At 45.6% G+C, this 26176-nt stretch overlaps 2 protein-coding genes across 2 annotated transcripts in view; one reads left to right on the top strand and one right to left on the bottom strand.

Moving 5' to 3' along the window:
* LOC126028689 (40S ribosomal protein S9-like) overlaps positions 1-11826 on the top strand; it is a 33417-nt gene extending 21591 nt beyond the window's left edge. The window contains 3 exon segments of the mRNA XM_049787623.1: positions 10365-10568; positions 11570-11651; positions 11653-11826. Coding sequence (XP_049643580.1) covers positions 10365-10568; positions 11570-11651; positions 11653-11826 — 460 coding nt within the window.
* Positions 11827-12736: 910 nt separating this feature from the next.
* LOC126028690 (leukocyte immunoglobulin-like receptor subfamily B member 3) lies at positions 12737-20890 on the bottom strand. Its single transcript, XM_049787624.1, has 11 exons — positions 20885-20890; positions 20730-20827; positions 20554-20675; positions 20274-20472; positions 20171-20177; positions 19726-20017; positions 19220-19516; positions 18358-18489; positions 18116-18168; positions 13016-13087; positions 12737-12874 (listed from the first exon to the last, which is right to left on the bottom strand). The coding sequence occupies exons 1-11, from the start codon at positions 20888-20890 to the stop codon at positions 12737-12739; spliced, it is 1416 nt and encodes a 471-aa protein (XP_049643581.1).
* Between the last annotated feature and the right edge of the window lie 5286 nt (positions 20891-26176).

Below are 26176 nucleotides of genomic sequence, written 5' to 3' on the forward strand. Positions count from 1 at the left end.
AACCCCCTCCAGCCAGCGGTCTCAGAGTGGCGGTGAGAAATAATCAACAGGGTCAGGTTCAAGGAGACATCAACTTTATTACAGCTCTATCCACAAGTGTGCTCCTAAGTTTTTTAGACCTTTTAAGCCAGCTCCGTAGGTAGCCCTGCATTCAAATCTGTCTCTACCAGCCACTGATCTTGCTGAATACTCTCCCAACCCCCATTCTGAATCTCCCTCTATCCTCCTGGTGAGCAAAACAGGAAGCCAGAGACCCCTCCATCTTGTGGGAAGGTCTGCCTCTCAAGGTGAGCAAAACAAAAAATTGGGAGAGGGGAGTAATAAAGATCACTTATAGAAGGCTTGATATTTGGTGAGCCAACCTGAGTTAGCCACATGTATAGCAATACCATATTTAGTATTGTTGTGTATGTAAATATTTTGGGGGATTACTATGTTGCTCACCCTAATCTGATTAGGTGATTGTGCCCTACCCTAGGGTGTGACCTGGCATTCTGCCCCCACCCTAGGGTAGGACCTGATTCTGCTTCCACCATTGGTTGGTATCTGATCCCACCATTGGGTGGGACCTGACTCTGGACTATAAGAGCAAGGGTCTGTGGAAGGCGAGAGGCTTTTGCTGGCTGGAACTGAATCGGAGTCTTTGGACTTCAGTTTTGTCCATCCGAATAAAGCAAATATTTCCACGAGCCTGATTGTCTGCGAGCTGTTTACCCGCCGTTTCACCTCAGAACCGTGGGCTAGACAGGGTGGCAGACACGTGCTACGAGCTGGAAGAAAAGGGCCTCATTCTCCATCCCTCCATCAGTCAACCTCTTCAGGGGCTGTCCTGCTACATAATGACGCCCGGACAGGGACCTGAACCCTGGACCCTCAGAACTGTAAGTGAAATATTTCATTGGAAATTTCCTATGCTGACCATCAAATGGTTTCTGTGGTTAGTCATGTGGATTTTACCACCCTTAGTCTTACGCATTGGTGCTCTAGTATACAAGTGGATCATTCCATTTTGTTTAAAACTAATTGGTTTTGATCTAAGGACAATCACTGCAGTTGGATGGTTGTGGTCTATATTTCAAATGAAAAGTGTAGTGTCTCTAGCCATCATAGTTTGTGGAATTTCTGTGTTGACTAACGTTATTATTATGAGCATAGTTATTTGCTGTTATTTCTATTTAGGAAATAGAAAGTGTAGAAATGGTGAGGCTAAAACCAGTATAGATAATAATGAAATTTATCTGACGAAAACTCAGACCAAGGTGCAGGCTGACGAATCCAGCCCCACCATCAACAATATAGAAATTTTTGCTGGAAGAAAAACAACTCAGAATGTTAAGCCTGATTCTAGTGAATTGCTTGACAGTAGTGACTCAGATAATGATCTACCTCCAGTGCTAACTCCACGAAGTATGCCTCCTTCTAGTCACAAAATTGAATCGCAGAGCAGAGCAGATTCAAAAAATGAACCACATGCTCAGTCTCAGAGCTCTATTCAGAGTAATTTTGCTAATCAGGCCTTATCCCCTATAGACGGGGTAAATGTTTCTAACTATGTACCCTATCAGATGGAAGAATTAGATCGGTTTAAAAGATCATGTAAAGAAAATGGGCCAAAATCGCCATACAGTGTGGAGTTATTAAGACTTTGGAGTCATAACTCATCTTGGACTTTGTATGATTTTAAAAGAATCGCTGAAATATGCCTGTCGTCTAAACAGCGAACTGAATGGGAAATGTACTATTCAGAAGGCGTAAAAGCTAAATTATATAGTCCGGATGGTATGAAAAAGCAAGTGGCAGGTGTTACTCTATCGTATGAATTATTGATGGCAGAAAATCAATTTGCAAATATTCAGACACAAGCAGCTTTACCTAAGGAAATCTTAAATTTAATCAGGGAGATTGCATTGTCAGCATGGGAAAAAATTGATTCTAACAGCATTGGTAGAGGAAACTTTTTAAAAATTACCCAAGGCCCTTATGAGTCATTTGCAGAGTTTGTAGGTAAGATTAAAGATGCTCTGAAGTTACAGGTGGAAGATGAGGAGATTAGAAACTTCCTAGTAAAATCTGTGGCCTATCATAATGCAAATTCAGCCTGTAGATTAGTATTGAATACATTAAATGAAAAGTCAGATCTGAATGATTACCTTTATGCCTGCCGGAATGTCTATGTGGAACCCCAACCCCCACCCCACTCAGACTCAGTACAAACCTTCCCAGTTACCAAGGGAACAATGTCTTACTCCCCTCGGGGACAGAACACTTTCCGGAAACCAGGTCTTTGCCCAAAATGCAAAAGGGGTCGCCACTGGGCGAAAGATTGCAGATCCAGAAACCTCATTAATAATAACCTAAGTAGAGGTTTCAACACAGTCCCCAGGAGGCAAATCGCCTGCTACCATTGTGGAAAACAGGGACATATCAAAAGAAATTGTCGTCTCCTTATAAATTCAGCTCCCCAAGAACACACATACAAGATGCAGGGAAACGCCCACAGGGCCTCCCCCCAGGCCCTTCCAAATCAGGGGCAAAGTTCACAGACAATAATCCTTCCAAGCCCAGCCCAAGAAAATTCATCACGATAAGGGAATTAATCCACTCTACTTCAGGGAGTGCCGGATTAGACATATTATGCCCAGAGGACATTACAATTTACCCAGGAGCATGCCCCTACATGTTAGAAACTGGCATTGTAGGCCCGCCACCCCCAGATACCATGGGTTTGATTCTTGGCAGAAGTTCCCTCAACATAAAGGGTATATCAGTAATCACTGGTGTCATTGACTCAGATTCCATGGGAGAAATCATTGTAGTTATTACTGTACCAGTTACATGGACCTTTAAAAAAGGAGAAGCGATTGCCCAGATAGTAATAGTGCCTTATGTCAAATTTGGGACTTCAGATAAGACTAGAATTGGAGGTTTTGGAAGCACAGATCCGGGTGCTGCTCAAAACCCAATCGTGGCTCTGGTTACTAAATGTAAAGATGAACACCCAATGATCAAACTTCACTTGGAAGGCAAACCCTTTGATGGAATGATAGATACGGGTGCTCAGGTTACCGTAATTTCTGATAAAGAATGGCCAGAAAATTGGCCTCTTCAGGAAATCCCGTATTCCCTAGAAGGAATAGGAGGCCTGAGTTCCTGTCTGTTGAGTACGAGGACTATACTATTTTACGGCCCAGAAAATCAAAAAGCAATAATCAGACCTCACGTGGGCCCATTTTCACCATCCCTGTGGGGCCGTGACCTACACAAACAGTGGAAAGCAGAATTCCACATCCCATAAGCTCCAGAAGAGTCCGAACCTTCTTTTGATTTAAAAACCCAAAATTTTTAGTGGGGGCCACTACCGTAAAAACACCAGCACCAATAAAAATAAAATGGAAATCTGATGAACCAATTTGGACAGGTCAGTGGCCCCTTAAAACTGATAAATTAAAGGTGCTGACAGAATTAGTGGAGGAACAGCTAAGTTTAGGACATATTGAACCATCTTTTTCTCAATGGAATTCACCTATATTCACTATAAAAAAGAAATCCGGTAAATGGAGACTTTTGATGGATCTTAGAGCTATAAATTTATCCATGATACCTATGGGCAAATTGCAGACTGGTTTACCATCACCTGTAGTTATTCCAAAGGAATGGCCACTAATTATAATTGATCTGAAAGACTGCTTCTACCATATTCCTATCCACCCAGATGATAAAAAACGTTTTGCATTCTCAGTTCCTTCTCTCAATAATACCCATCCCTGCAGACGTTTCCAATGGACTGTTCTCCCCCAAGGCATGCTGAATTCCCCAACCATGTGTCAGTTTTTTGTAGATAAGGTTTTGAGCCCTGCTCGTGAAAAATTTCCTCAAGCCATGATATTTCATTATACAGATGATATCTTGCTCACAATGAACAACGAAACAGATTTACAGGAATTATACTCTTATGTTACTGACTGTTTACAAACATCAGGACTGAAAATAGCTTTAGAAAAAATACAGATAATGCCACCGTATCAATATTTGGGTTTTATTTTGGACCGGACGTCTATACGTCCACAAAAATTTTCTATCAAAAAAGAAAACCTCAGAACGCTTAATGATTTTCAGAGACTTTTAGGTGACGTAAATTGGCTCCGCCCTGCACTAGGAATCCCAAATGCAGAGTTATCTAATCTGTTTAAAACGTTGGAGGGTGATCCTGCTTTAGATAGCCCGAGAAATTTAACAACAGCTGCAAAAAATGAATTGGACATCTTCTTGAGCAGATTACAAAAATCGTTTCTCTCAAGATTCATCCCAGGAGAAAAGGTATTACTGTTAATCTTCCCTACAATAGAAACCCCCACAGGGGCCTTGATGCAACAGTCAGGACCTTTGGAATGGGTGTATTTACATAACAAACAACCTCGCTCAGTTGTCCCCTACTTACAACTGATTTCAGAGATTATTATCAAGGCAAGACTCAGATCTATATCTTTACTAGGTTTTGATCCAGATATAATAGTTTTGCCAGTACCAAAAAAGGAAATTGAGTCAATATTGCCAATTAATGAATCTCTACAAAGGGCCCTCTCAGATTTCACAGGAGAAATATCCTCCCATTATCCAGCAGGAAAAATTTGGGACTTTTTAAAGAAAACTCAGTTTGTTATTTCTTCAATTGTTCGGGATTCCCCTATTCCCAATGCCAAGGTTTTTTACATTGATGGATCCCAAAATGGAAAAGGAGGAATAACTGGAGACAACATTAATATGACCATAGATACCAAATATAAATCTGCACAGAAAGTTGAATTAGCAACGTTAATTTACCTATTAGAAAATGTATCTGAAGCCATGAATATAGTTTCTGATTCTTTGTATGTGGTAAATTTATGTCATGTGATAGCCACTGCATCCCTTAATGCTAATAACCCGATCATACAGGACTTACTTAAACAATTACAGCAGCTTCTTCAAAAACGAACTGAGCCCATCTTCATCACACATATTAGAGCCCACTCAGGTCTTCCAGGACCTATGGCTCAAGGAAATAAAACTGCTGACTTGCTAGCAATGCCTATATTTAAATCACCTATAGAGGAACATTCAGCCCTACACACAAATGCTCGCCGTTTACATGTGAATTACCAAATTCCATGGAGGCAAGCTAGAGAAATTGTAGAAAACTGCAACGTATGTGCACCGTTAACAAAAAAGACTCACATAGCAGGAGCAAACCCAAGAGGCTTACAGTCTAACGAACTTTGGCAAATGGATATAACTCAAACAGATTTATTTCCAAGGAAACCTTATCTTCATGTTGTGGTGGACACTTATTCTCGGTTTATGTGGGCAATTCCCATGTCTTCTCAAAAATCTAAGGCTGCTTGTAGTTTTCTTTTACAATGTTTCTCTGTGATGGGTATTCCATATTCTATAAAAACTGATAATGGGCCAGCCTATGTTAGCAAAACTTTTGAATTTTTTTGTAAGGAATGGCAGATAAGACATCTCAGAGGAATTCCTTACAATTGTAGGGGACAGGCCATTGTAGAAAGGACTCACAGAACCTTAAAAACTCAATTGCAAAAAAATAGAAAAAGAGGTTTACCACCAACGGATTTGCTGTCTTTGACTCTTATCACACTAAATTACTTTAACTTACCCCAAGGGGAAAGCTACACTGCAGCAGAAAGACATTTTAAAGAAGATATTCAGAGACAAGAAACAACCCATAAACCTATTTGGATCAAGGAGGATGAAAAATGGATAGCTGGCTATCTTCTCCTAAGAGGAAGGGGTTATGCCTATGTTTCTATAAATGATGACCCTCCCAAAAAATTTTGGGTTCCATTACGTCTTGTTAGAAATCGGGCTAGCACAAATGATCAGGTTCAGACTACAAACTCCCCTTCAGAGAAAAAACAGAATACTTCAGACACTAACAGCAGTAATATTACTAAGGTCTCTGGGGCAGGGAACGATTTAGCTGTCACACACCATACAATGAGTGAGACTGATGGTAGTGATAAACCCTTACACTCCGAGATGCAAAAGGAAAGACAGGAACCTGTCTTAACTGGGCTCCAAAATATAGGAAACTCTTGCTACATGAACTCAATATTGCAATGCTTGTATAATATTTCAGACTTAACTCAGTATTTTTATAAAGATCATTATAAAAAGGATATTAACAAGAAAAATCCGATGGGGCATGAAGGTAAATTAGCCGAAGAATTTGGTCGGCTCATCAAAACCATGGGAAATGGATTTCATAGATATATTAACCCTGAAAGCTTCAAAGTAACAATTGGTTTACTTAATGACCAGTTTGCTGGACACAATCAGCAGGATCCTCACGAACTACTGATGTTCCTAATAGAGGGATTACATCAGGACTTGCTTACTGTAAATCTAATGACAGACAAAACTACACATCTCATGGGAAATGAAAGTTATGAACAATTTAGTCCAGAACACCAAAAGGCTCATAAATCTATCATTTATGATCTCTTTCAAGGACAATTCAAATCTATACTCCAGTGTCTCACTTGCCACCAAAAGTCTGAGGTTTATGAGACATTTGTTCATTTGTCTTTGTCTGTTACATCTACAGATAAATGTACATTACAGGAATGCCTCTCTGAATTTTTTAAAGAAGAAGAATTAAGAAATGACAACAAAGTTCTGTGCAACAGTTGCAAAAATAGAAGGGATTTTTCAAAGAAAACGTACTTATGGAAACTGCCACCAGTACTTATAATACACTTGAAACGTTTTGCTTTTGATGGCAAACAAATAAAAAAATTGCATACTTATGTAGATTTTCCTTTAGAAGACCTCAATTTAGAGGAATTCACTTCAGAGAATAAAAGCAAGATTAAGAAATACAACTTATCATCGGTGTCAAACCATTATGGTAAAGTTCACTATGGACACTGTACTTCATACTGTAAAATTGCTGCAAAACAACACTGGATCAATTTTGATGACAAGAAGATCAAAAAAGTCCCTAATACATTGGTGAAATCCACAGCAGCATACATCCTGTTTTATACTTCTTAGAGATCTACAATGAACACCAGATAATCATTTTACTTCCTTATCAGTTGCTATTAATGCTCTAGGATTCTTTCCACAGGCATGATCAATGAATATAGATTGAAAATCATGAATCCCCAATGTGTTTCCTTGTAGGATGGATTTATGTCTTAATTTCATTATTGCTCTAGGTCTCAGTTAATCATGAAATTTTACAAATTAATTTAGTCAAGGTTCACCTGAAAGAGAAATTTCTCATCATATTAATGTTGTTTTTCTTTCTAGGTATACTCATTTAACGACTTTCACTCTTTTTATTTTAACATCATTGCTTTATTTCCCTCAATTTAGGTTTTAAGACGCTTACATAATGATAATTTTAGGTGGACTTTCTTCACAGTGCTTCTTGCCTATGATTGATTATCATAAAGTTACTGTTATACAATAACTTTGTATATATACTGATATACACGTATAGTAGAGTTGTCCATGTTTGTATTATGCATGAAATTCTCTTTCAGATCTGCTAGGCAAAACCATAAAAAAAATTTTTTTTGTGAATTTGAAATGATTTATCTAAACAATTGCCGGCTATTACATTTTAAGGAGCTTTTAATTGATTCAGCTGAATTCTCTTTTGCTCTATTTTGGATCCTTTCCAACAAATATTTTTTAGTATGAGTGAGTGTTATGGCCATATTTTTTTGTGAAGTCTGTGTATGTATGTCTTGTTTAGTGTCTGTCTGTTCTGCATATTTTGTATATAGTTTCCTTTTTCCTAACTTTATCTTCCCCAAATTAGTCTTCCTTATCCTTCCTTCTCTCTTCCTAGTCCTTAACATTTTAATTTTCAGGATTTCACATGTGCAACCCATCTCCTTCACCCACAACTACAAGCTTCCTGATCTCGGCGGGAAGAAGAAATCCATGACTGTTGGAGTTTTACACCATATATGCTGCAAACTTGTTGGAAATGAAGCCACCTGGGATTTGTGTCACAATGTAACACCAGAGAAAAGATCCATGGACAAGACCCACAGTCTCTGGATCCCAGTTAAACTGTGCTATCTGAATTTCTGGTTTTCCATCCACATACAAAATGCTATTGTTGACCGTTTCTACAATGGCTACCCCAAGATTGCACCGATCCCAAAGGAAATACAGAAGCCCAACCAACTTATGATGTAATGATGTAATGCTTGGGGATGCCCCAACACATGGATGACTGTACTGGCCTTCCTTCTTCATTCAGCTTGATGTTATCTCCTGTACAAGGCTTCAACCGGCTTTTCCAGACCCATCAAGTGTCTTCTGCCGGTCTTTTTGGAGTTCCAGACCCCTCATATTTACACATTGGTATTGAACTCTGTAGAAATTACATCTGTTGTTTTTCCTATAACTGTAATCCTTTGAAGTTATGTTTGGTACTTCGCTTCTTTTGACTATCGTAATTAATGTTTTTTTATTTTAGTTTTTAATATTAGGAATCGATGTTGTATTACATTAAGGTTTTGCTTTCTTGACTTTAGGTTTGTGAGTTATATATTATTGTCTATAATTTCCCAAATGATATTTTTGTCTGTTCTCAGGGTTTTTTGCGTGGGCGCATCATAGGCAAAATACTAGGTTTATAGAAGGTTCCATCCATTTTGGATGGGCCCTCAAGTTGTTTATTTACACAGGGAGGGTCTCTGCCTTAAACATTTTGTTTTGGTTTGTGACTTAAGCTCCCATCTATAAATAGTCGACATCAATTTCAGACATCTTATGGACTTCAGACCGGATTAAGAACTTGGACTAAGTTCAGATACCTATTGATCATCATTGCAGTGGCTCCCCACTGTGCAGAGGGTGTATGTGCCACTTCTTCCGAAATAAAGGCCTAGTTCAATGCCCTCAAAGATGGGCTTTCTGGTCTACCTGAACTTGAATGAAAATGGAGCTGGAGAGATAGCATGGAGGCGAGGCGTTGGCCTTTCATGCAGAAGGTCATTGGTTCAAATGCCGGTATCTGCCAGGAGCAATTTCTGAACGTGGAGTCAGGAGTAACTCCTGAGCACTGCCAGGTGTGACCCAAAAACGACCACCACCACCTACAACAACAACAAATAAAGAAAAGGTGCTTCTTCTTGCCTGCTACACAACCTTTCTGGTGTCTCTTCGAAAGATCTATGTACGTTTTAGATTTATCTTCTCAGGAGCTTGTAGTTGATTCCTTGATACATGTTTCTGGTTTTAGACACCCTGTGCTTAGGTTAGAAGTTTTTCTTTACATTTTCCTGTGATGCGCTTATGCAAACAGCCGCTCTTTTATTATTGACTAATTTTTCTTTTAATAATTGTAGACAATAAGTTTAATTGTAAACAATTAAGTTTGTTTACTAAAAACAAAAGGGGGGAATTGTTGTGTATGTAAATATTTTGGGGGATTACTATGTTGCTCACCCTAATCTGATTAGGTGATTGTGCCCTACCCTAGGGTGTGACCTGGCATTCTGACCCCACCCTAGGGTAGGACCTGATTCTGCTTCCACCATTGGTTGGTATCTGATCCCACCATTGGGTGGGACCTGACTCTGGACTATAAGAGCAAGGGTCTGTGGAAGGCGAGAGGCTTTTGCTGGCTGGAACTGAATCGGAGTCTTTGGACTTCAGTTTTGTCCATCCGAATAAAGCAAATATTTCCACGAGCCTGATTGTCTGCGAGCTGTTTACCCGCCGTTTCACCTCAGAACCGTGGGCTAGACAGGGTGGCAGACACGTGCTACGAGCTGGAAGAAAAGGGCCTCATTCTCCATCCCTCCATCAGTCAACCTCTTCAGGGGCTGTCCTGCTACAAGTATTATCACTTCACTTCAACACCAATGTCAAACATTTAAAATTAACTACACTCTGATTACACAGTACAAAATGTCAGCCAGTAAGTCTGTCCTTTGATATCTAGATCAATGTATCACTAAATTGAAAATTGTTTTGGAAATCTTCATTTTAATTTGGTGTTTATTTGGTGTGGAGACCATTCCTGGTGGACTCTTGGGATCATATGGAATACCAGCAATGGAACCTAGGCTGGCCACAAACAAGGCAGGCACCTTCCCTGCTTGACTAGTTCTGAAATATTTAGATTTGAGCTTTTTAGTGCATGGGGTGAGGGTTTGGGCCATACCTGTCAGGTCTCATTCTCGGTTTGCCCAGGGCACCTGAAATGATCTGCACAATCCAAGGTCCACTACATACAATCCAAGTGTCCTACCTAGTGCACAAACACCCTGGCTCTCCACACTGTTTTACCCTGTTGGGTCTCACAACTTGAGTTGTGACTGAGGTCAGAGTGTGCCCCTCTTGGCAGGCAATGCCCTGTTGTGGCAGCTGATCTGCATTGGCATGATGGGCGAGGACAAGATGAAGCTGGATTACATGTTGGGCCTCAAGATTGAGGATTTCTTGAAGTGCCACCTGCAGACGCAGGTTTTCAAGCTGGGCCTGGCCAAGTCCATCCACCATGCTCGCGTGCTCATCCACCAGTGCCACATCAGGTATAGGCAGGGTCTTCTTGGAGCTCCCCCAACTGAGCCTGCTTAGAGCCTGGCCTCACTAAGCTACTGTCTCACACAGCCCTTGGAGTTGAAAGGTTTGAGCTCTTGAGGGTACAGGTTAACCAATAAAACTGTTTGTGGAGAGTTGGGGCAGCATCACACCCCCCCTCCCCTGTAGCCTAGCCCAAGGGTCACTGTGGCCTGAGCTGTACACCTTGGGTAGGCTTTTTACCAGCATGTGGGCAACAGGACAAGTAATCAGCTCTCAATGTGCTGGTTAGTTGGAACCTTCCTTCCTTGCTGGGGGTGCATGGTTCTGCTTGGATCTGCTGGTGACATGTAGACCTCTTGTCACCCAATGGACACTAGGTCCCACTGGCTCTGCTGCTGTGCTGTGGTCCCGGCTAAGTGGGCCTTGGTTGCCTTTGGGCCTTTCCTGTGAACTTGCCCTGGTACCTGGAGTTGCAGTAGTGTGTGGAACACTGCAAACTGAGTTCCTGCCTTTGCCCTTCACCAACTCTGGGAATTAACGAGCAGGCAGTCAATGGCCTTTCTTGAGCTGATTTCAGCCAGCTTGATCTTGGTTGCTACTTCTGGGACAATGGACCTGTATGTCATTCTGGTGTCATTAAAAAAAAAATAAATCTGGCCTCCAAAATTTTACGGCCAGCCCCAGACTTTGTTTCTTTGTTTTATTTATGGCTGTCCTCCCCTTTTGAAGTTTTTTTTTTTTTGGGGGGGGGTCAGTTCAATGGGACTCAGTGTTACTCCTGGCTTTGCACTTAGAAATTATTCCTGGCTGGCTTGAGGGGACTATATGGGATGCTGGAAATAGAACCTGGTTTGGCTGAGTACAGGGCAGATGCCCTACTCTACCCCCTGTGCTACCATTGGCCCCTGTCCTTCCCTTCTCAGGCCCTCAAGCCTGCCAGGCAGAACAGCAGAGAATAGGATGGAAGGAGCCTTTTGGGGCCTTCACCCCTTCCCCATTGTCCCCCCAGGGTCCACAAACAGGTCGTGAACATTCCCTCCTTCATTTTCTGCCTGGACTCGCAGAAGCACATTGACTCTTGCTCTGCTCCTTTATGGGGGTGGACACTTGGGCCTTGTAAAGAGGAAGAATGCCAAGAAGGGCCAGGGAGGGACTGGAGCTGGTGGTGACAAGGAGGAATGTGCCCACTGCCTCCTGACTGGTTGGGAGTGTCTAGTTTCTATCCAGAAAATAAAAAAGACCAACACTTTGGAATTGTTCTCCTGATGTTCATTTTCTCCACTGCCCGCTTTGAGCTGCTGGCACAGACTCACACTCAGGGCACAAGCATCTTGACTGTGTTAGTCATCTGGGATGGTAGGGTCATTCCTAGGCATAGGGAGGAAAAGGCACATTTCTTTGTGGAAGTAAGGGTGAGATGGGGAAGAGTTGGGAGTGTCCCACAGAGATGAGGTCCCATCACTAGTCTGGTAAAGTGAATTTAATTGTGTTAGCAAATCTTGAAGGACAATGAGGCAACAAGTCAGTTTGCATTATGGATTAGTGCTAAAGGCAGGTGGAGTTAGGGCCCAGGATGGGGTTTGGGTGTGGCAGAGCCAATATATTGCACAGTAGAAGTCTGGGTCAGTACTACTTTCTTCAACCCTGAGTGCTGACTACCCCCTCAGTACTGTCAAATATGACTCCAAGGACCAATCTGCTTTGGGGGTTTTCAGATACTCAGAATTAAGAGGGGGTCTGTTTCCCCTTCTCTAGTGAGAAACCATGTCAGGCAGAAGAGGAAGTGGCTTGGGAAATCTCAGAGCCTACAGCCTCCCTTATTGTTACCAGAAGTGAGGGCTCTCGACTCTCAGCTTAAACCCGTCAAATCTTTACATCTTTTTTTGGGTTGGAGCAGGCCTTGCTGATAACTCCATGAGAAGGTCTTAATGGAAGCTTCCTAGGGCCCTCAGAGTTAGCTGTGAAATCTGCAGTTGGATTCAGTTACCAAATACCAAAGAGTCTGCAATTTATTAGCTGGCTGTGGCAGCAGTTTTAGTGTATAGCCCCCCCTTCCATATCTGAAGATATAGTTCTCAATTCTGGGAGTGTTTTTCCTGTCATAGCCTTGCCTTTGGCACCTGAGCAGTGTGAAGGTCCATAGGCTCACGCTCCCCAGGCCCCCTCTGATCATGTGCTAATGAATGGCCGGAGATGTATAAACACTGTGGTTTTCGGGAAGCTCTTCTGGTGAGGAAGCGACTGCTGGCTCCCTCCTGAGCTCAAGGTGGTTCAACTGGGCATAGATCACATCCTGAGGGTCTTTGGGTGCAGCCTGGAACAGAAGTGGTAGTGGTATGTAGCTGACATGGGACAAGTTCAGAAGTCTCTAACCATTGGTTTATCTTTTGGTGCCAGTCCTTCTATGCATTTGTTTGTCTTGTGCTAAGCACTAGCCTGATAGAGAAGTGCTTACTTGCTGCCTGGGCCTCGCAAGGTTCACCTGGGCATCCGTCACTCCCTGGGATTCTTCATTGTTTATATCCACCTGGAGAAAAATCAGCGCGATGAATACTAGGCAACCTCGACTCCCAAATGCTCATATCTTCCAGTGCATTTTCCAGACTTGCTTATGTGATGCTTTCTGGAAAACTTTCAGTTGGGCCAGAGAGAGCAAAGGTTAAGTAGCTTTCCTTCATGGGCTGACCCACTGTGATCCCTGGCACCAAGTAGGATCACCTGAGCAGTGCCAGGAGTGACCTGAGCACCCTAGGGTGTTGGAGGAGTCCAACTCCCCTTCAAATACAGCATACGAAAAAATCTTCTAAATCATTTTAAGTGTTTGTGTAAATTGATAAATTGATTAAGAAAAAGCAGGGAAAGCACATTTTTTTTTTTTTTTTTGGTTTTTGGGCCACACCGGTGATGCTCAGGTATTACTGCTGACTATGCACTCCGATGTTGCTCCTGGCTTGGGGGACCATATGGTACACCAGGGGATCTAACTGTGGTCCGTCCTAGGCTAGCTCTAGCAAGGCAGATAGATACCTTACCTTTAGCACCACTGCGCCTGCCCCCAAAGCACAATTTTTTTAAAAGTGGAAAGAAATAACTCATGCAAAATCAAAGCAGAAGGGGCTGGGTCAGTGGCACAAGCAGTAGGGCTTTTGCCTTGAACGCGATAACCTAGGAAGAACCAAGGTTTGATCCCCTGGCGTCCCATATGGTTCCCCAAACCAGGAGCGACTTCTGAGCTCACAACAAGGAGTAAACCCTGAGCATCACCAGGTGTGGCCCAAAAACCAAAAAAAAACATCCATCCAGCCAAGCAAACAAACAAACAAAAATACCAAAAATCAAAACAAAATATTAAAGTTGTATATAAACCCAGGAAGTAGAGGAAAAAGAATCTCAGCAATTTTTGCAAGAACAAGCACCTACGATTCAATACAGGAGTCCAAGTTCCAATTAAGATACATAGGGCAGGCTGGAGCAACAGCACAGTGGCAAGGCATTTGCCTTGCATGTGGCTGAACTGAAATGGACCTGGGTTCGGTTGCTGGCATCCCATAGGATCCGCTGAGCCTGCCAGTATGGATTTCTGGGTGCAGAGCCAGGAGGAAGCCTTGAGCACCACCCGGTGTGATCACAGAAGAAGAAGAAGCAGAAGAAGCAGAAGAAGCAGAAGAAGCAGAAGAAGAAGAAGAAGAAGAAGAAGAAGAAGAAGAAGAAGAAGAAGAAGAAGAAGAAGAAGAAGAAGAAGAAGAAGAAGAAGAAGAAGAAGAAGGAGAAGGAGAAGGAGAAGGAGAAGGAGAAGAAGGAGAAGGAGAAGGAGAAGGAGAAGGAGAAGCAGAAGGAGAAGGAGAAGGAGAAGGAGAAGGAGAAGAAGAAAAAAAGAGGACAGACTGGTCTGGAAGAATTCTAGCTGCCCTACATAAGCATTTGGACAGTCTAGAATAAAGTGACATTCTTAGAAACACTCTGCTAAGAGTGAATCAAAAAGAAACAGAAAATGATTCTACGAATCCAAACAGACTGGTCTCTATTGAGGAAACTGGCAGTTTACAAAAGCTGTCCCCCAGAACGAAGATTGAGGACCGGGCCACTGACGAATCCCTTCAATGTGATTCCGAGTACCGTGGAGGACCTACCGATCAATGCTCCCTTCAAACCGAAGAGGAAGGGAAACTTAAGTATAACATGCTATGAGGTCAGCAGTTACTAATAACAAAACCAGGCCAGGAAAAGGAGAAAAAAGAAAAAAAAGAAAAGAGGTTGAACCAACCACAGAAATTTGGCAACAAATAGAAGTTAAGACACTCCTATTGGGGACTGGCAAGATAGCATGGAGGTAAGGTGTTTGTCTTCTATGCAGAAGTACGGTGGTTCGAATCCCGACATCTCATATGGTCCCCCGTGCCTGCCAGGGGCTATTTCTGAGCATAGAGCCAGAAGTCACCCCTGAGCACTGCCGGGTGTGACACCCCCCAAAAATACCCCCCCCCCCAAAAGCCGAAAAACATTTGTATTGGCAAAGAGGAAGTCACAATACAAACACTGCTTGCAGAAACAAGCTAACAGGGCTGGCACAGTGCATAAAGCACTTGACTTGCACTCTAGCCTATGCTTGTTCTCTGAGCAAAACCAAACCAAACAATAAATATAAAGAGGGGCCGGAGCAATAGCATAGCAGTATGGCATTTGCTTTGCACGCTGCCAACACAGGGCTGACCCAGGTTTGAATACGGCCATCCCATATAGTCTCTTGAGCTATCAGGAGTGACTTCTGAGTGCAGAGTCAGTAGTAGCCTCTAGGCTCCATCGGTTGTGACAAAAAAAAAAAAAAAAAACCAAAAACCAAAAACCAAAAAACAAACAAACAAAAAAGAAACCATGATGATATTTGAGAGAGAAAGAGAGAGAATAGCCAATACTAATGGCTGCAAAGTCAATACATACACATCTGCTATATTCCTAAGGAACTAGTGGAAAAAGAATCCCTTTGCAGCTGTCTCAAGAACAAGCACCTAGAAACTAATACTGGAGCCTATTAAGTTCCTATTAAGAGACATGGAAGAGGACAGAATAGCTTTGAAAATTTGTGGCTGCCCTGCACTAAGCATTATCCAGAGCCAGTGCAATTCCTATTTAAACAGCAAATCTTGGGGCTGGAGACATAGCACAGTGGCAGGGAGTTTGCCTTGCACCTGGCCGACCCAGGACAGACCTGGGTTTGATCCCTGACAGCCCCATATGGTCTTCTGAGCCTCCCAGGAGTGGTTCCTGAGCGCAGAGTCAGGAGTAACCCCCGAGTGTCCCAAAAACCAAAAACTAAAACAAAACAGAACAGAAAACTGCAACTGGGTCGATACAGGACATACCATATGGTTACCTGAACCTCCCAGGAGGGATTTCTGAGTACAGAGCCAGCAGTACCATGAGTGTGGCCCCAAAACAAAAACAACCAAAAACACTACAAATCTCACCCTTCAAGAACAGAGCTTAAATATTCCTATTTCTATTCCTGTTTTTCCTACTACTACTCTGTCTCACTTTTTTTTTTTTTGATATTTGATTTTTGGATCACTCCTGGATCTGCGCTCAGAAATTTCTCCTGGCAGGCTCAGGGTACCATATGTGATGCTGGGATTTGAACCTACTACAATTCTTATACTCTTGTGTGGAATCATAAATCTCCCCAAATATAAAAATCTGAGAAGATGGGCAGGTAAGATTGTGGAGAGTGTGCTTGGGTTGCTGGGGAGGGAGAGAGAAGAGGAGAGGAAAGTAGGGGAGGAAGCAGGAAAGAAAGGGAGGGGAGGGGAGAAGAGAGGAAAAGGAAGAGAAAAGATAAAGATGTCGAATGTTACGCAGCCATTTGAGAGCCATGAAAGGAGCCCGAGGGAGCCATTGTGAAGTAAAAGTGAGCTTTTTCCAAACCTGTATGTGTTTGCTTGGGTATGGAAGTTCAAGACAAGCAAAGAGCCTGAAGCCCACATGGAACAGAGAGATGGCTTCGGGGGCCTGTGTTGCCTGTCATGAGAAACCCTGGGTTTGACCCTCCAGCACCACATGGGCTGCAGCATATGTATTGTGTGTTGAAACCCAGGTCGAATCCTAGTCCTCTTAGCCTTGAGTGGCTACAGGAAGACAAACGAAACAGAAACCTCAAAACAAAACCTTGGGACAGAGCCATAGTACAGCACAGAGTACACTTACCTCGCAGGCTGCTAACCTGGGTTCAATTACCGGCACCCCATATAGTCCCCTGCACACGCCAGGAGTGATCATTGAGCACAGAGCATGGAGTAAGCCCTGAGCATCGATGGATGTGGCCCCCAAATCCAACCCAACCCAACCCAATCCAACCCAAGAAAGCTCCTTAGGCTGCAAGAGTCAGGGATGTTTCGCAGAGGGAAGTAGGAAGTGATACAGGAAGGGAAATGCATCAGGAAAGGTGAGGGATAGGGAAGAAGAGGCCGTTTAAAATGCTGAGTCCTGATTCTTAGAACAGGAAGTCCATCTATGCAATGGCACAAGCCCATGTTACATCACTTAAATTTTCCATGGAGGGGCTGCAGCAACAGCACAGGCTGACCTGGGACGGACCTGGGTTCGATTCCCAGGGTCCCATATGGTCCCATGAACCTGCTTGGAGCCATTTCGGAGCACAGAGCAAGGAGCAAGCCCTGAGCGCCACCAGGTGTGGCCCCCCAAAAGAAAAACAAAACAAAGCCAAATAAAAGTTCCCATGGGGCCAGAGAGAGTCCATCAAGGAGGACGCTTGTCTTAGACACAATTGAGCAGTTTGATCCCCAGCATCACACATACTCTCTAAAACCTGGCAGGACTGATCCTTGAGTGCAGAGCTAGAAATGAGCTCAGAGCACTCAGAGCACTGCCAGCTGTGACCCCAAAACAAACCGAAAAACAAGTTTTTTCACAAAGGGGAAGGCACTTGCCCTGCACATAGCTGACCCAGTTTTGAGGCCCTCCAGGAATGATCCCTGTTCGCAGAAGAAAGAGTAAGCCTCAGCACTTACTGTTTTGGCTCCCAAACTAAAATGTTTTTCATCAAATTTTGTGTGAGAGTGTATGCATTTGTGTATTTGGGTGTATTTTTTCTCGGGTGGGGGAACACACCCAGTGATGCTCAGGGGTTACTCCTGGCTACGTGCTCAGATATCGCTCCTGGCTTGGGGACCAAATGGGACACTGGGGATCGAACTGAGGTCCATCCTGGGTCAACCACATGCAAGGTAAGAGCCCTGCCTCTTGCACCACCACTTTAGTCCCTGGCTGTGATACTGAGTATGTATGTGAGAGTGAGTGAGTGTCAAAGATGAGCTCTCTGTCTGAACATGGGCTCTGGGACTTGGGGGGATAGTGGACCCCGGGGAAATTCACTGAGTCATGTGCTCTGACACCCAGCTGCACCCCAGGAGGCAAGAGGGGTGGTCAGGGTGCATCTCTTAGTCTTGAGCCTGAGCTCATTGGGGTCCTCTGACAGCCAGAGTTGTGGAGAGGGAGGGGACCCTGAGCAGAATTGGGCAGAACTGGGCCAGCACAGGCTCACCTGGGGGTTCAGTCGAGCTCCTTCCTCAGACTGTGTGTGGGTGGCTGCGGTGTCTGTAGGGAGAGGAGGGGGAACGTGTTCTGGCGGTCCCGAGGTGTCTCCAGCCAGCAGCCCTGCCCTGCCCCAGGCCCTGACGTCTCTGTTCCCTTAGCAATCATCCCGCCGTAGCTGTTACGTGGGTCATCTTTCTGTATGGGTCTGGGGCTCAGTCAGGGACCCTTGGGTGGCCTCCCCCCACTCACTTGACTTCTGTTGTCCAGCCTGGTGGCGGCAGCGGCGGTGGCAAAAGAAGAGAAAGAGGAGGAGGAGAAGGAAGAGGAGGCCGAGCAGGGCACCAGGTAGTCCAGGGAGCAGTGTTAGGGAGTCCAGTTTACCTGGGCGCAGAGACACCCCTGAGCGCAGGACATGGGGCTGGAGAGTCATATCACCACTAAGGGGCAGCACTGGCTGTACCCGCTGTGCTGCCCCTGCAGCCTCAGAAGCTCCTTCCTGAAAACTCAGCCTCCAGGTCCCCGGGGAGGGGGGCAAACAGCTGTCCCAGAGTCTCATTCCCATTTCTGGCCCAGGGCCACTTTACAGATGACCCGCACGCACCCCCACACTTTCATAGATGTGCTGTGGGCACATGGGAGTTGGAGGTGCCAGGTTCTACTTGGGGAGGGAACAGGAGGAGGACAGTGATGGGGACACAGACCAAAAGGGGAGTGCTGGGCCGGGCTGGTGGCAACCGCACCCTTTGCAGCCAGAGTCAGGCTGGACCATCTCCAGGCTGTGGCCTCCTGGACCTTGTCCCAGGGAGGTGAAGGGGAGGGAGGATGTGTTGAGAACCTCTCCCCACCCAGCCTTCTCCTAGAACCCATCCTCCTTCCTACCAGCAAACCAGGGGTCAGGCCTCAGTGGGCACTGCTGGAATTGGTTTCTGGGCTGGGGCATGGGGGCACCTAAGTGCTTCTGACTTATTTTTCTTTGGGTCTGTGCTCCATTCTCCCTCTGTCTACCGAGCACAGACCTGGTTCCCCTTTAGCCCCTTCATCTTCCTGAATTCTCTCTCCTTCCCCCCAGGAAACACCCCTTCTCCCTTATACCCCAGCCAGGGCACCTCACCTGAGACCTGGAGTCGCAGGGGTTGGCTAGGTGGGGACAGCAGGTGGGGAGCCGAGCTGTTGGAACTGTAGCACCTGTAGGTGCCATCCTGGGTGATCCGGAGGGTGAAGTTGGCCTGAGAGGGGGCGGCTGGGTGAAGCAGGAGGTACTGCAGGGGTTTGGCGGCTGAGCCATCCTGGGCCAGGTAGAAGGTGTCTGCACTGTCAGCCGAGCAACACAGCAGCATGATGTCCCTTCCCGCAAGCACATGCGGCTCAGGCAGTGCCTGGAGCTCAGGGATGCTGCCAGTCTCTGTCCCTGTGGGGGTAGCGGGGCAGAGGTGGCTGCTCAGGCCACCTGTGTTCACACATGGAGAAGTCACTTGAATGGATATCGGGGTCCATGTGGGCAGGGCTGGGTTAGGGACTGTCCTGACCTGAGTGGGTGCCCTGGTTCCCCTGTGCCCTGCTGTCCTGGCCTCTCCCCCTTTTACCACCCCCTCCCTGTATCCATGGTCGACCCCTCACCTGCCACGAGGATGTCCAGGGGGGCACTGGGCTCTGACCACAGGAGTTTGAGGTCATGTCCCCCAAAGCAGCGGTACCGGTCCCCATGGAAGATGCTCACAGGGCCCAAGGGGAAGTCGGGGCTTGGCTGCCCATGAAGAATGTGCGGGGGTGAGTCACCCTTGGTCAGAGCAAAGATGCTGAACTTCTCAGAGCTGCACTGCAGGGTCACATTGTCCCCAGACTGCACTAGGGGGCCGGGCTGTGCCGATAGGGATGGAGGGTTGAACACACCTGGGGACGGGGAAGCATCCTGGGTAGCAGAGAGGGGACACTCCACATGGCCAAAGGGGCTCAGCATGGACAGCAGCCACTCCTGCTGCATGTACCCCAGGATGCAGATCCCACACTGAGCCCCATGTGATCACAGCACAGCTCGGGTCCCAAGAAAGAGGGGAGTCTCTACCTGTAACCTGTAGGCACAGAGGGGCACTGGGCAGTGACCAAGAGAGGGGCTGGGACGAAGCAGAATGGTAGCAAGTATAGTTGCCCCCATGAGAGGCATTCACGGAGCCCAGGTGGAGCTCGCCTGCCACCTCTCCTGAGAATATCGGGGCTTCAGGTGTCGAGGCTCAGTGTCTCCCTCCTTCAGCAGGTGGAAGGTCCCCGTCATGTTCCAGTAGCTTTTGCTGCAGGACAGGGACACATTCCATCCTGATGCCACGACAGTGCTCGGGTAGGCCTTGAGCAAGGGTGCGGGGAAAAGTCCTGGGAGGGAGCAGCCACATTAGGGGCGTCTCACAGCAGCCTCCCATGTGGGTTTGGGGCCACCGCTCCCCTCTCTCTTACCAGTCAGCACCAGAGTCAGGTTGTTGCTGAGCTGTTCGGGGTGGTGGGTGCTGCTGTACGAGCATTGATAGTTCCCTGCCCTGTGCACGTTCATATTTCGGAGGGAGATGTAGGCCTGACTGCTGTGGGCCAGGGACTCGTCCATGTACTCCCACTAGGAATCTCTCACTCTATACAGACGAAACTTGAATGCCTCCAGGGGTCCCTGGCACCAGATGGTCACTGAGCCCCCCTTGGGTACCCGGGGGCCTGGGTCAGCCCAGATGGAGGGTTTCTGGGGGATCCCTGGAAAGGATCAAGCTTGAGTGTCAGGGTCTTCCTCCCTCCAGACCCCCATTAGGCCCCTCACATACCCACGTGCTCTCCACTCCCTGGGCTGAGGAAGGGGCTTGGGGGGACTTACCTGTCTGCACCTGGTCCCTGGAGCCGCTGCACAACCCTGAAAGAATCACTTGTGAGTACCCCACCCAGGGGAGCCCCAGGCTCGTCTGGGTTGAGTCTGGGGTCCAAGGAGGACTGAAAAGCAGTCCTGCCCCTGAGCACTGAAACTGGGGTCTCTGAGGGCCAGGCCAGGAGTGGGGAACCCCTCCCCGAGACTCACCAAGGCAGAGAAGGGCAGTGAGAAACAGGTTTGAGGTGCCTGCTACCATGAGTGTGCTGCGCTGGTGTGTCCAGAGAGCACCCCCGTGGGAGCGCCTGGGCTGGGACCGGTTCTGTGTCCTGTGACACGAAGTCGCTTTCTCCTCTTTGGTCACAGGAAGTGAAGGGTCTACCGGGGATGGTTCTGCGACCCTGGTGATGGGCCAGGGGACAGCTACTGCGGACTGCCTGGACTATTGGCTTCCCCAGCCTCTTAGTGCAGAGCCCCAGTCCAGAGAGACACTGGTCCCAGACAGGACGAGGCATGGACGCGTGGGAGAAAGGACCTCAGACCAGGCTGGGCGTTCCTCGTAGATGCTGCTATCGCCACTTCCTTTTTCTGAGCTCTGATGCAAATGTCTTTCCTTCCTTATCAGTCCTGCTTGGCCTCCAGCCACTCAGAAGCAGCGTCACATCCAGACACGGGCCCAGGGCTGGGATCCTGGGCATGCGACAGTCTCTCTTGGGCCTCAAGTCAGCCCTGAGACACACGTCCACACTGGGTCTTGTCTGCTTGGGACCCCAAGAAGCTTCAGGGAAATCATGGCACCTGCTCCTGGTACTGAAGGCCCTGTAGGTCTGGGAGACCCCCGATGGAGCATAGGGCTTCCTCATGTCAGAGGCTCTTCCGTGACAGAGTCCACCTGGGCCCCACAGCTGAGCACAGGGAATTGGTTTTGGGTTTCGGGTTTTGTCTTGGAGGCTGTGGAGGATTTCGTCAACTGTATATAGACATGTTCTTCTCCACAGCAGTCTCAAGCAATGGACTACTCTGTGCCTTGGAATAGAGGGGAGCAGAGGGGAGTGATAAGTATCCTGGCACAGAAGTAAAACCTGGACTGAGTTGGCCATGGTAGAGAAACTGGGGTAGCAGTGTAGAGATGGAGGAAAACGGACACACCTGGTTTGTATGCATGACATCCAATCACGGGGCCTCAGATTAAATGTTAAAAAAAATCATAAGTTTGAGGCTGGAGAGATAGGAGTAGGTTAGGGAGTTTACCTTGTATGTGGCTGACCTCAATTCGATCCCTGGCATCCCATAGAGTTCCTGAGCCTGCCGGGAGTGATTCTTAAGCGAAGAGCCAGGAGTAACATCTGAACACAATAGGTGTAAATTAAAAAAAATAACAAAAAAACAAACCATCCCAGGACCAGAGAGCTAGCTGGTGAACCAGCTGTGCATGCAGGAACCCGGCTTAGCCCCCCAAACATCAAGAGTGAAGTCCAGAGAACAGAGCTGAGGGTAACCCCTGAGCACTGCTGGGCGTGGCCTCCAAATTCCACAAACAGATGTGAAGTTAAGAGAGCCCGACTGGTGGAGATGCAGTGTGAGAGACATCCGCTGACAGCTTAGGAGCTCTTAAATATCTGCATCAGCCTCCACCCAGCCGAGGGGCCTTCTAGAAATTTCCTGTGGCACTCTCCCATAACTGCCCTGGCCCCAAGCATGAAGCACACTCATGGGCCGGTGGCAGAGATGGAAGGAAGGCGGTTTGGTGGGAAGGTGAAAGGCACCAATGTTGAGCTTGACCTTGTCTTTGTGTGTGCAATGTGATACTGTGTGGGTGTCTCTGTACAAGTGTGATGTGAAACTGTGTAGGTGAGGATCCTCTGTGTGCTCTAAATCAGCTTTCCTCACAACATGGGTTTAGCCCCAACTCCAGGATTAGCCCCTTCTTTGGGTTAGCTTCACTCATGCCATGGTTTTAGCCCCACTCTGATATTAGCCCCTCCCCTTAATTAGCCACACCCCTGAGTTTAGTCCCTCCCCTTCAAATAGCCTTACCTCACACCATGGAGTTAGCTCCACCCCTAGGGTTAGCCCCTCTTTTGGGTTAGCTCCACCCACACCATGGGTTTATTCCCTCCCCTTAATTAGCTAAGTCTATGTCACGAGTTTAGCTCCACATCTGGGGTTAGCTCCATGAAATTAGCTAATTATATGCTAATCATGGGATTAGCCCTGCCCATGTCAGCGTCCTGGAGCACAGGCAAAGGAGTCCTTGGAGGCTTTCACATGTATGTGCTCAGGCACACTGTACAGGCGCTGTCCTGTCCTTGGTTGCTCTGAGTGTCCCCTAAATTCTTACATGGCCTGGAATCCAGGCAGCCCCCACAGCCTGGTGAGTTGAGGAATAATCTGGAATGTGAGCCTCAATTCTCCCCCCTGAGGAATTCTGAGCGGGAAACCCTGTTTTATCGCAGTAGGCCTCTCAGAGGTTGCAACATCAACCACAGTTTGTGCAAGCTCCTCAGGCTGCCCCTGGGTTTCTGCTTCCAGGGCACCCCCCGGCCCCAGATCCTCTTTGTTCCTTGACCGGCTTCCTGTCCCATATTTCAAGAGAGCAGTTCCCGTTGCTTGGGACACTTCCAATGCCTTTAGGTTACTACGAGGCCTCTCACCATCACCCAGGCCACAACCACCAAATGCGGTTTCTCAGGTCTGTCACCAGGGCGAAGGGATTTTCATACTTGTTTTCATGGATTCCTTTTCTTGTTTCACTGTATTCCACAAGTGGTGACATCATTTGATATTTATGAGTGTTTTTGTATATTGTGTGTTTGTGTCCATGTGCCCTTTTCTGAGTTATTTCACTTGTGACTCTTTTCTTTTTTTTAAAGTATCTTTATTTAAACACCTTAATTACAAATATGATTTGGGTTTCAACCATATAAAGAACAACCCCCTTCACCAGTACAACATTCCCATCACCACTTTCCAAAATCTCCCTCCTCCCTGCCCTTCTGCCTGTATTTGAGAGAGGCTTTCTACTTCCCTCATTCGTTCACATTGCTATGATAGTTGTCAGTGCAGTTATTTCTCTAACTGCACTCACCGCTTTTTGGTAAACTTCATATTGTGAGCTGCACCTTCCAGCCCTTATCTCTTTTGTTTCTGAGAATTATTGAAAAAATGTCTTTTACTTTTCTTAAAACCCATAGATGAGTGAGATTATTTTGTGTCTATGTTTCTCCCTCTGTCTTATTTCACTCAGCATAATAAATTCCATTTCCATCCATATATAGAAAAAATTTGTGACTCTTCTCATTCCATCCAGGTTACACTGAATTATAGGACTTTAGTATTCCTCTGCCTACATACACCACAACTTTTGTTTACCACACCCAGAATGTCCAGGGCTTACTTCTGGCTTTGATTTCACCCATGGCAGTGCTCAGGGAACATATAGTATGCTAGAGATTGAACCCTGGTTGGCCACATGCAAGGCAAGCATGCTACCCACTGTACTACCTCGCTGACCCCCACATCTTGACTTCTTGATCTGTTTATCAGCCCTTAGGCGTTTGGACTGTTCCTTATCCTGACTATTGCAGTGAGTGCTGCCATGAACTGAGATGTGCATGTCCTTTTGGAATAAAATTTGTTTTTGATTTTTTCCAGGAAACAGAACCACTGAGTCATGTGAGGCTCTGTTCATCCTTTTTCATGGCTCTTTACAGGCTGCACCAAATAGCATTCCCCTCAACATGCATGGGGCTTTCTCACCACATCACCAGACACTGGTTGCTTCCAGTCAAGGCTGGTTGTTGCCAGTTAATACTGGTTGACTCCAGTCAACACTATTTTTCTTCATTCAACACTGGTTGTTTTTAGTCAATAAGGGTCATCACCAGTCAACACTGTATCTAGTCAACACTAGTTTTCACCAGTGTATACTGGTTATATCTAGTTAATACTTGTTGTGACTGGTCAATACTAATAGCCTCTAGTCAACTCTGGTTATCTCCAGTTGGCACCAGTAGTTTCTGTTTTTAGTTGGTTTTTTGTTTGTTTGTTTGTTTGTTTGTTTGTTTTGGCCACATCTGGCAGTGCTCAGGGTTTTCTCCTGGCTCTTCGATCAGAAATCTCTCCTGGCAGGCTGGGGAAGGGGATCATATGAGATGCCGGGGATTGAATCCAGATCTGTCCCGGGTTGGCTGCAAGCAATGGAAATGCCCTGCCACAGTGCTATCACTCTGGCCCCTGTTTCTGGACTTTTTGACTTTGCTGTTTTCACTGGTGTGAGATGATGATCTTTTATTATGACCTTGACTTGCCTTTTGATAATAGTAAGACAATGAACACATTCTCATTTCTATGTTTGTGTTCACTGGCCACCTGTCTTTTTTTTTTCCCTTGGTCACACCCGGCAGCACTCAGGGGTTACTCCTGGCTCTGTCCTCAGAAATATCTCCTGGCAGGCTCATGGGACCATATGGGATGCTGAAATTGGAACCAACGTCCTTTTGCATGCAAGGAAAATGACCTACCTCCATGCTATCTCTCTGGCCTGGCCTTTCATTTCTTTTTTTTAAATTAAGTAATATTTTTTTTTATTTAAGTAACATGATTATAGTTGGGTTACAGTCACAAACAGATCACCCCCCTTCACCAGTGTAATATTTCCCCCTCCCAATCCCTGTCTGTATTCGAGACAGGCATTCTACTACAGTTATTTGTTTTTTTTTTTGTTTTTTGTTTTGTTTTTATTATTGCTGTATTTTCTAAAATATAAGTTTTCCAATATTTTGAATTGTTTTAATAGTGAAAAAATACAATTTTAAGTCAATTTACATTAAAATGAGTATAACATCATAATTAGATTTAACATTCTCACTTTTGAAAAATCAAAAAATAAATTAATAGAGTATATATTGTTTTATGTCTTTTATTCAAATACATGATATCATTATTCTCAGTTGACTGTGTACCAGTAATATTTTCACTTCTCATTAATGTATAATATGCTTCTATATACATATACTAGAAAATGTACATATTTCTCTTTACATGGATATTTTAGTAGATAAGAGTTTGGTGCTATCACGAACATTTTAGTATGCATATGCATATATTCTGGAAAGTATACAACTGAAAGTAATATGTTTGATTATCAGAATTTAGCTTTTCTTTTAGTATATTAGACTTTTTTTCATAAAATAAATATTGTGATGGTCATATTTCTACATATGAAAATTA

The sequence above is a fragment of the Suncus etruscus genome, chromosome 14, assembly GCF_024139225.1.
Source record: "Suncus etruscus isolate mSunEtr1 chromosome 14, mSunEtr1.pri.cur, whole genome shotgun sequence".
Classification (NCBI taxonomy): Eukaryota; Metazoa; Chordata; class Mammalia; order Eulipotyphla; family Soricidae; genus Suncus; species Suncus etruscus.

Excerpts from the sequence above, each read along its gene's own strand:
- LOC126028690 (XM_049787624.1), bottom strand. Across the intron at positions 18,490-19,219 it reads CCTGCGACTCCAGGTCTCAG|GTAAACTGGACTCCCTAACA; the intron begins GTGAGGTGCCCT and ends CTCTGCGCCCAG. Across the intron at positions 12,875-13,015 it reads TTGCGAGGCCCAGGCAGCAA|GCTGCACCCAAAGACCCTCA; the intron begins GTAAGCACTTCT and ends CTTCTGTTCCAG.